Raw genomic sequence first — 11449 nt, forward strand, 5'->3', positions numbered from 1 at the left:
TTGTATGTTGACCATAATAATCTTTACAAAACTTGACTTAAAATAATGATCCTCTTTGAACGTCCCAACAACACTAAAAGTCTGATATGTATATAAAACCAACAAGAAGTTTAGTAAACAAACCAAATCAGATTTAAAGGATATATTTGTGAATTTCTATCATCATGTAATGTAACAATGCTGGGTCACATGTCGGTTCGACTTAAATACATCTAAATGTATAACAGACAAACTTCAAATACAGAAGATAAGGTCAACGTTATTGAGCTGTGTTTTAAATGAAGCTTTGCTGACACTGAAAACGTCTCCGTGTTCCTCTTGGCAAAATGCCCCATTTACATCCTGATGAAGAGGCGGCATCAGTCAGACAGGAGGTCAAGACATTTTTTATTCATGGACAAAGCCGATATTATAGAATACAGGCCAGGGGCTATCAAGTAGACAAGTAGAGTTTATAGAGATGAGAAGAAAAAGAGAGAAACAAAAATCTATATAATTAATCTATATCCCATAGGGAAAACTCTATTAATCTTAAATGCATTATTTCAGAATGTGTATGTTTATTTTCAAATGTTTGAAGTGATGTGTCTTATTCAGCATCCATGTGCCATTTTACTAACTAATATTTATTGCATAGTACACAAACTAAAGATTACTATATTAAAGCCAACCCAAAATATCAATGTGCCCTTAGATCTTTTCATTTGTGTGCCTCTCACCCTTGCGGTGCCTGTTGGGCTGGGTGAGGCCGTTCTCGTCCCCGCTGGTCAGCGCCGCGTCAGTCTGGTTGTTGTTGGCGGCGTCCTTGCTGTAATCGGACCCAAGGGGGCGCTCTGAGCCCCACTTCTGAAGGCTGTGTGTCTCACACTCCTCCAGAGCGGGCCAGTAGGACAGAAGGTCATTGCCATCCAAATCTGTAACACAAAAACAACAATCACTTCCTGGTTACTCAAGAGCTGACACCCTTCACACAAACATGTTCTCAGCCACAACTTTATGAAGCAATGACTTTCGACCAAACACCAGTTACATAAAGCTGTCAAAATATTCTCATGCCTCATCTTTTAATATCAAGTATTTTGCTTCATTATGTTGCAGTGCTTGCATCCTATAGATACAAAACAGATGTATGTATCAAGTAACAGGTGTCCACAGATTAATAGCACATGTTCATTCAAAACAACAGCTGGAGCTAATTTAGAGTGACATACTGGTGGAGAATATATCAGACTATTGCTAATGTCCTATGAACACACACAATTCATGTTTTTAATGTGAGACACAGTGTCTTCCCCTTTGCAGCCATTCAACATGTTAAGATAGTTCTGTGTAGACACCACTTTTGATTAATACGTTTTCAAAATGATTGAAGAACTGTAGCTGTCTATCAAAGAATTAACCTTTATTTATTCCAGTTACAAGTCATTTCACCATTGATGTTAGGCACATGCTTTGACAACTGCACATTGTTCTAATGGGTAGACTTCAGTAAGCCTTTTGGTTTTCTGTAACATATTATGAAATAATGCAACATCAAAAGGTTAGAAATACCCGTTAATTTATACTTTTAATACTCCACCGAAAACCTATATTGCAAAGAATCATCAGTTTAAAAATAAAATCTCAATACACAAATCAATAGTCCTTGAGCAGGACTCTTTAACATCACTGAATGAATTAGATATGAGAACTGCTTTTAAAACCAAAACTAGTCAATAAACCATTTGAACATCATTAAAGTACCTTTGGTGCCGTTGTGGGCGGGCTCTGTGAGCAGACGCTCGCTGTGATTGGAGCGTTTGAATCGCCGCTGGATGCGTCCACGGAGTCGGACGTTGTCCTCGCTCTCAGAGGAAGGGATGGAGAGACTGCGCTCCTCGTCCATGGAGAGATCTGAGTCTGAGTCTGAATCTTCACCTGGTGGAGGCAGGAGAGGGAGGGGAAGATAGAAAATGGAGGCGGGGAGGAAACAAGAGGAGGAAAAGAGAAGAATACAAAGCGTAAGGAAAGATTGCGTTGACAGGTTATTCTCCATTGTGAGGTGAGCTTCATCGAAATGTATATGGAGCAGAAACAGAGAGTATGAGGGGTGAAGAAATGGAAAATGTGTCTGCTTTCTGAAAGTGTGTGTGTTCACCTCCGTCTCTGTGGAACATGGCTACATCCAGGTCTGTCGCTCCGGTTTGTACAATATTCTGTTCCAGAGTCTGACGGGCCAAAAGATTTTCTCTAACAGGGAAAGAGGAGAGAAATGAGGACACATACACTGTACTGTACATGCAGCCACACAGGCCAGACATCCATGTAATATGTACTGCAACTGCACACACTCCCATATAAATACAGACAGGTCAGACAATCACTGGACCATTAAGACACCACCAGCCCCTCTCTGAGTACATTAGTGTTGCTCTACATACACTACATTACATTGTTCCATCCAATCTTCTTCATATTTACCCCACTGACCCAAAAATGCACAACAGGGTTTTTGTTAGCTAGGGAATTTCCTCCCTGAGGCAACTGTCTCCCAAATCAGAGTCACAGACATTAATCAAACCTGACAAACTTTGATTCAAATGATCATTTATCACTGGTATATTGTTACTTTCAAATGTGCTTTTGAACTACAGGAGGAATTCTGCTATCGGTCTTAACCTGTTCAACCACCCATGGTGTGGAAGTCTTTCTCTTAAATACATTTATAGTTATTTGGTGGGAGTTGGGATGTGTTTGTGTGTGTGTATTCATTTACCTGGCGGAGCTCACGGAGGAGATGGTGGAGGTTCCTAGGGTGATGCGGTGCAGCCCGCTCTGCTCCAACAGAGAGGCGTTGTGATAGGGATTCTGAGCCTAAACACACACACACAAGAAGGGAGAGTTTTACATCAACCATTGCACCAAACAGAACTTAGTGTTAACTGAAAAATAAAACAAATGTCCTCCTTTATAATGCTTTTGAACATGGGGAAAACTACAATGTATCGGATGTATATACTGTACACAACAAACTATACTGTATCAAGAGTACTCCTCTAGCCTCTATTCCATAATTCATATTTGCATAAAGGACTTTTTTGAATATGTTTCTATCATAAGATAATCAATGATAAATACTATACCGTGTGGTTCAATGAAAGTAAAGATATTTTTCAAGAGATCTTTTTCGTTTTTAACGTTACTTACATGTCTAATCTTGTTTTAAATGGTATTATCCTTCTTCAAATTCAAGAACAATACAAAGGTACCATAGGAACAGTATCCTCAATAATTAAAATACATTTTTAGAAGGTTTCATCGTTTTGTTTTTTGTACTAATGTATATACTGTGCTGGTTCTGATATGCTAATGTATTTATCTCTGTAGATTTATCAAGGAATGTGTTCCTCTCAGTGGCTATTTAAAGACGTTTTGTATGCATTTTGTATACGTCTTTGAAACTCTGATAAGACACATTCAACCTTTAAGGCCCTCAAACCGTTGTGTAAATGCAACAAATGTAACTTCAGTAACTGTTAGACCATGAATTCAAAATCTTTAAAAGTAAAACAGTGATGCAGAAGGACTAAAATGCAACAATGAATTTATTTGTTCAACAGTAATAGAAACGAAATGGAAAAACAGGAAAAGAAAACTGAGGAACATTCTCAGTCTGCGTCTTCAGGTAGGCAGCAGCATCAGACTGTTTCTGAACCAAGAAGGGCTGGACTCGTCTCTTCCTTTTGACCTCACGCTTCCTGATTGTCCGTTCATCCTGCGCTGCAGTCATGACAACAGGTCCATCATGGGGGGTTGGAAGAGCCAGAGTCACAGCAGGGCCTTGTTCTCTGCTGAGCTCCACATCCTCACAGTCTGTCTCTGGTGTAAACAGCTCCATTGGATCAATCTCGCTGATCGTCAAACCATCCTGGGTGACAGTGATGGCAGGAGGGTCATCAGCAGTGGTCACAGAAGAGAGCAGAGCTGGAACCACAGCAGAGTTGTATTCAAGGTTTGGCGCAGAGGCAAATGGTTCTTCCTCCAAGCTGACTTTGGCAGAAGGTCCAGCACTTGGTGTCAGAGGAGTAGGTGAAGGAGAAGAGACAGGTTCCTGAATTGGTTCTCTGTCTTCCTCCAGACCAAGCTCCTCATTCAGATCTCCAGCCAGGGTGTGAATGGTCTGTGCACCATCCATCGTGGAAATTACCCCAGTACAAAAGACCGACCTTCGGCGTTTCAAGTTAGTTGTCACGCTAGAACCAGAACATTCTCGACTGTACGGTCGTCTAGACGGTCTCGGGCGATTAATTACCCCCGTCAGCTTTTTGGGACTACCCAGACATCTACGGAAACGAGGAAGTTCCTCTTAGGTACCTGTGCAAAGCGACCTAAAGACTTATGAAGCGACTGACAACTTGGTAGGACCCATCTTCGTCCCCATTGTCTGCACCTATCAAATCTCGGTTTCTCGTCAAACGGGAGACGGAAAGGAGTTACCTGGAGGTAACATATACGACAACGGCACTAGTCTCATGTCCTTGTCTGAATTTTTGTGTTAATCGGTTAAAAGGTTGGCTCTCTGATCTCTCATCAGTTCGGTCAACTAGTCAACTACCGTGCTCTGTACTCACTTGTCACACACAAAGTCCACCGATTACAACCGACCTTCCTTCTCTTAAGGCTGAGGAACAGAACTTTTGAGACACCCCTTCTTCCAAGGGTCTCAAAGTGTCTGTTCCTCAGCCTTTAAAGAGGAAGGAAGGTCGGTGAAGGGTGACTTGTGTGGTCAAGTGAAGACAGCACGGTAGTTGACTAGTGACACGAACTGATAGAGATCAGAGAGGCAACCTTTTACATTAACACAAGAAAATTCAGACAAGGACATGAGACTTATGTGCCGTTGTCGTATAGTTACCTCAGTAACTCTTTGCGTCTCCGTTGGAGAGGAAACCCGGAGATTATGAGGTGCGGAGACAATGGGGACGAAGATGGGCCTACCAAGTTGTCAGCGCTCTCATAAGTCTTTAGGTCGCTGTTGCACAGGTAACCTAAAGGAACTTCCTTCGTTTCCGTAGATGTTCTGGGTAGTCCCACAAACAAGCTGCGGGGTATATAATCGCCCGAGACGTCTAGACGACCGTACAGTCGAGAATGTTCTGGTTCTAGCGTGACCCACTAACTTGAAAACGCCGAGTCGTCTTTCTGTTACTGGGGTAGATTCCACTGACAGCTACTGTACTGTCTGACAGACGCTCTTCTTTCGTTTTCGAGAGACTCTTCACGAGAGACCCTGAAACTTGATCTCCTGCACTCCTTCTGCAACGTTTTCGGAGAAGAGTAACAACGCCCCTCCATTTAGTTGTCGAATTTGTTTGGCTCTGTAGCACAAACTTCGGTCTTCCGACGAGTACAGGGCCCACCTGTAGACGACAAAGCAGGGGGTTTCGAACTACTTGAACCGAGTCCTCATGCCGTCCTCGACTGTCTCGCTCGACGTCAAACCAAGGGTCGAGGTTTGACGAGGCCGGGTGCTCTACCCCACGTACACCATTGGTTTTCAGGATGTCCGAAGACCAGGTGGAGGAGCTTCGTCGGAAAGAGTGTTACGGGGAGCGTCTTCGGTAGTTACCGACAACCCCAATGATTCACACAAAAACCTGTTTCAGAGGGTTACGAAACAGGTTACACCGTGGTAGTCCAGGTGGAAGAGAACGAGGTAGTCTCTACGGTACCAGGGACCAGGATAGGTCCTTTTCGAATCTGCCTACATGGCCGAGTTCTGTAGACCTCCTCCCTCGAATTGAGTAAACGCGTGTGTTTATGACTTGTGGTAACCGTCTACGCGTCACGTGATAAATAGTGTACACCAACTTTTAAAGTTGTGCTTTATTTGACGTCGGTCGATCGTCNCTTAATATAGTTATACTGTATATAACTAGACCAAATGTATGATTTTCTACATGGATTACATTAGCTGGAAATACACAGTGTTTTAGAATCCGTCAAATCAGAATCAGAATCAGAATACCTTTATTAGTCCCACAGAGGGGAAATTTGCAGCGTTACAGCAGGAAAGAGCCACAGACAGCTTAGTGTTGCATATCTTAAATGTGTTAAAAAAAGTACTAAGTTATAATATAATAAACAAACAACACAACAATATGCCAAAAAAAGTACTAAGTTATAATATAATAAACTAAATATATATATGCTAAAAAAAAAGATAAAAACTAAAAAATCATTTTCAAAAATACAGATCAAAATCAGATCAAATCTACAAATCAAATCCTGTAGCAAAATGTGAAATCTTTATCAATGTATGTGTTCAGAGGTCATAAAGGAGGAGGGTTGTACAAAAAAATGTCAAGACTTTTACACCAGAGAACGGATTCGTTGTGCTGGTATCGGGGTTTAAGACCCTAAAAGAACCTACGTTTAGTAAAGGTTGTTTTTGGTTAGAGAGAAAAGGAACATAATAGAAATAGAAGTCAATTTGTGATAGCTTTAACTCTACTGTATCATAATATCAGAGAAGTACATCTGTTTGATATTTAAGTCTTCAACCAATTTAGGCTTTATGAAATACTGCATTAAATATTCTTCAATAATAAAAATCTCAAAAACTCAAAATGATCAGACAAAGGCACAGGAATTCAAAATAATGTCTGTGAAAAAATCCCTCACATTTACAATCATGAACAAAGAGCACAACACAACATACATTGCAATTTAAATATGCAGAACGCCGCTCAATTTTCCATTCACGCACCAGAAAAAATAATCTGTCATGTTACAAGTAAACATCTCAAACATCAAACAGCGATTTCAAAAACGAAAACGCCACTCTCCCGACACACTCCAGCTGTGCCACAACTGTGCATTACAGTGCTGCCATTCACTGAAACACAAAGCACCACTGCCTCTCAAAGAAAAGCATCACTATTGCTCTAGAAAAGAAATATATAAAAAGATAGATATTTCAAAAATGTAACCACAAACAAAAGCTGAGCATTACAAATAATACCCCAAATGGTGAGAATAGTGTAGAATAGTGTCAATACACATAAAGAGGTTTTCTGCAGCAATATACATATGTAAAGCTGCTATTCTGAAGGAAGCTCATGCAGATAAAGCATGTGATAACTCTACAAACTTCACTTCATTTTTGGGCTGGAGCACTTTTCCTGTGGAAGAGGAAAACCCATCCACGTCGAGAAGGAAGCGAGGTGATTGGATTAAGAGCAGCAGGCCTTGAGCCGATCACCACTGGAGGAGAGGGGAAGCGCTGAGGGGGAGCTAAACTACCCCAGCTATGACCTAAAAGGCTATTCCACCAACCAGTCTGCTCCTGGCTGGTGTTAGGTCGCAGAAGATTGAGACTCAGGCTGACCCAGTGACAGGACAGTGGTTCCAATCTTGGCTTCCTGCATCAAGCTGACGACGTGACGTGGGGGGGCTGCAGGACAGAGAGCAGGACTCCGGTGAGACGAGAGGTGGTCGACTCAAACTTCAGTGGACAATGTTTTCCAGTTGTTGACTTTGGTTTTAAAGATCCTCTAAGAAATTCCCCATTGTTTTACCTTGTTAACATTCCTCCTGTTTAATATTGAAAGCATGCATTCAGGAATGCACTTTTTATATATTTTCTTTCGTCATGTTTCTCGAGTATGGCACAATGGATTAAGCTACAACTGCATTTTGTTGTGGAACCCTTTGCTGCATAATGACAATAAATGATGCTTGTTAATGCCCTTAAAATGGCAACTGAGGCAGTCAGATGAAGTATGTGGTGGCCTTCAGCTGGTGCAGCCATTGGGCTCGATGCTAATCAATGCTCTGGACCAGTACTAACTGTGCAGTAACACACGCAAAAAGGAAAACACATTTTCTGGTTCAGTTCAAATGTTTCAGATATGTTTGTGGATATATTTGGGATTTGGACTGTTGGTTGGACAAAAACCTATTTGAAGATGTCATCTTTGGCCAGGAAATGTACTATTTTCAAACAATTTATAAACTAAATTGACCTAATAAATCAAATAATCAAAAACCAATTATACTGACATGTATCCTGAGCTGTAGTATTGCATATTTAGTTGTTGTCCTCTCTATAATAGCCTATACAAGTGTACAGTATTGTCAGATTGAGGCCTGAGGAATGTTGCAGCAGCTAAAGATAAACTCATTAGAAAAATATGGCGTCGTTGGAGAAGAAGTTGAAACGCCTCTCGCGGTAATAGCAGAGGAATTTTCCTACGTTAAAGCGCAGACAGCTCACTTCAACCAGCCACTTTCCCACAATACACTTCAGTGTGCGCCTAAAAAGCACGGTGAATGAAGCCGTCACACTTCAATGCAGACACCCACACACACCCACACACACACACACACACACACACACACACACACACACACACACACACACACACACACACACACACACACACACACACACACAATTAGGCACAGTGATCAAACTCAATCAGACAAATGTAAATGTCACGCTGCCAAGAACAGTGCCAGTGATTACATCATCCCAGGATTTACAATAACACAGAGGATAGGGCTGTGACAGGGACGTGACTACAAGAGCAACAGTTCATGCGTGATGTGAAGAGAGCCAGAGATAAAGGAAAGAGGTTAACTGTTTAGTTTGCCAAACTGAGGGAAAACAATTATTAATAATAATATATATATATATATATGCTTCTACATTCATCTGCTGACGGTAAAAAGGATTCTCTGTGTTTAGATGTCATTTGAATTATTTCCAACTAATTAATGAAACCCCATATCAGGCCCAAATGATCAGAGTAGCGTTTCAGGGTATTCTTAAATGTCTTCGAACATGTCTGAAGTGGATCTTTAAGGAGAGTTGTAATTACCAAACATTCAGCCTGTAGCAGCGTTGTGTTGCATTTTATAAGCAATTTGTTCTTGTTTTATCGTCTTAATCATGGACAGGGCACTAAAGAGTCAAATCCCCAAACATAATAATAATACAATTTAAAAAACCGGTTTCAACAAGAATAACACCTTTAAAGGGTCCACAGTGTTAATTGCAAACGTGTGCTCAGCACAATTACAAATATTAAGATGCACTTGATTATCTTGAAAACAAAATATGTTTTCTTGAACTGAAGGGCAATACACACTTATTAAAATCACTGTGATGCTTGAATAAAAGTGTTTCTATATTGTGAGCATCAAAAGCTGTAAAAAAGCCTTTATTTCAAAGCTCGGTTCTTTATAGAACTAAGAACAAGGAGCAAAGGGCAACATCTGGTTAAGTACGTTGTTCAAGGGCAAAATCAGAGATTAAAGATTAGGGTCAAAAAATCAGATTAGGGAATGGATAAAACAGGGTTAAAATGCTAGCTACACACAAACATATATACATACACATGTCAAACAAAGCAGAAGTATAGATGTGTAGGGATGATCACTGTATCATGGTTGAATTATTTTATATGTCTGGCTTAGCCTGTCGGACCGCCACACTGCGAGATGATTACTCTGTCTGGGATAAACCAAAGTGAGAGTTACACCACTTAAATCCTTCTAATCCTGACAGTATTAGTATGAATGCCATGATGTGAAACGTCATAGCAGCAGGTCTGTAAACACTCAATAGAGCTTTGAACAGCTACCGTACAACAGTTGTGACGTATGATGAATATATCCAGTAAATATAAAACATCTACATTTAATAGAAAAAGAACATTCATTTTTAGAGCAAAAATAACGGTTCTATTCACAGATGTCGGATTTTCACGTGTGTGGTTACCTTGCAGTGACAGAGTCCGCTGGTCTTGTTGCAGTCGGGGTCGAAGCCTTTGTTGGCGTCACAGTGACACGGCCCGCAGGTGGGAGACCCCCACCACCCCCTGGGACACTGGTGATCGATCCTGCACAGAAGAGTAAGACCGGGACTCAGTAAGGAAAAACAGAGCAAAGGGGCTGCCGAGCATGTCCAACACTCTGATTTGCTCATCAAAGGAAAACTCGGATTTCTAACCAATAAATCAACTGATGAGCTTGACACAAAGAAAAGAAAGAGAAACACAGTCGGTGAGAAAAGGAGAGGTGGGGGAAACAAAGAGATGGGTCACACTGAGAGAAGGTATTGATAGTGAAAGGTGCAGGAAGAAGCTAGAGAGGAAAAAAAGTTTAAAGAATAACAAATAATTCAGCTTTCAGTTATAGACCGTCATTACATTTAAGCAAAAATACCTGTATCTATTCATTCAGATTGAATATCTGTCTGGTTTATAGTTCACTTAGCTTTGCTCACATCTGAGTTAATGTGCTCTGCTTCTGTTCTCTCACTGTGGATCACTGAGGAGATGAATGCTCTTCACAGTATGTGCAGATTCTTCTGTGCGACTCTTTATTGTTCCTTACGGGGACTTTAGAAGAGGTAATCCAGATATCCCTGATCTTAATGGGATATAAGAATAGAATATTTCTCCTCCTGAGTTTTTTTGATTAATCTCCGGACAAAACGTCTTTATCAAATGAAGCCTCTCTCCCTGCTGTGTATTTTGGCTGCTTTAAGAGCTCATAATGCAAAACCAACACAAGCAGAGCCAAGCGCTTTGGCTAATCGTAACTGGGAGAGAAGCTGTGCTGACTTTGCTTTGATGAATATGTATTTCCTACAAACTGTCAGTTAAGATTATGTGTGTTCATTATGTACACGGCAGGGCTGTACATCCATTTTTATTGTTATGTCTTGAAAGTACAGCAAAAAGTGATATCTTCAAAGGTTTTATTTTGATTGACCAGAAGTGAAAATAAAAATGTGAATGTTGAAAATGAACAAGCTCAGAAATGTAAAAAAGTACGATTAATACATTATTAACATTATCGTCTTTCTTTTGAATGACTAATTGATAAATGTGATTCAATTGAGTTAGTAAGAAGTTGATTAATGAGCCAGACTTTATTTAGTGTCTTAATTCGAGAAGAAAGAGGGCAAATTACAGCAGCTAGGGAAAAGAGAGAAGGAGGCACATCAAGGGAAATTTAAAGAGAGCAGACATATATTTCATCAGCAGCTGAACAGTGTGTGTCTTTGTGGAAAACACACACCAACTGGATCAAAGACGAGACACACACACAGAACAGATCATGAGATAAACTTAAAGCTGTGCGGGTTTCACAGGCAGGAAGGAAAGGAGTAAGGGGTGAGGTCAGGGTCACGCTCGCTCCACACACTGTGCGTTTAGTGTGTGTTGGTGTGTGCATTGTAACATTAAGTACACACTCATTCCACTGTGGATTATATGCAACGCTAGAGATGTGGGAGAACAAGGCAGGACTAAAGTACAGAGACACACACACGCATCAAATAATTTTAGACCGTGTTGGCATTTGGAGTTCAAATGTCAAGTCAATTGTGTGTGTGTGTGTGTGTGTGTGTGTGTGTGTGTGTGTGTGTGTGTGTGTGTGTGTGTGTGTGTGTGTG

The 11449-nt window shown here is 40.8% G+C and overlaps 1 protein-coding gene across 1 annotated transcript in view; it reads right to left on the reverse strand.

Moving 5' to 3' along the window:
- Positions 1-11449, reverse strand: part of celsr3 (cadherin, EGF LAG seven-pass G-type receptor 3) — a 97185-nt gene that overhangs the window by 2019 nt on the left and 83717 nt on the right. Inside the window, exons 24-29 of the mRNA XM_010766413.1 lie at positions 9767-9887; positions 3644-4159; positions 2756-2853; positions 2138-2229; positions 1744-1917; positions 720-914 (exon numbers count right to left, since the gene is read on the reverse strand). Coding sequence (XP_010764715.1) covers positions 720-914; positions 1744-1917; positions 2138-2229; positions 2756-2853; positions 3644-4159; positions 9767-9887 — 1196 coding nt within the window. The remainder of the gene's footprint in view (positions 1-719; positions 915-1743; positions 1918-2137; positions 2230-2755; positions 2854-3643; positions 4160-9766; positions 9888-11449) is intronic.

Source organism: Notothenia coriiceps, unplaced genomic scaffold (assembly GCF_000735185.1).
Source record: "Notothenia coriiceps isolate Sejong01 unplaced genomic scaffold, NC01 NC01_scaffold00003313, whole genome shotgun sequence".
Classification (NCBI taxonomy): Eukaryota; Metazoa; Chordata; class Actinopteri; order Perciformes; family Nototheniidae; genus Notothenia; species Notothenia coriiceps.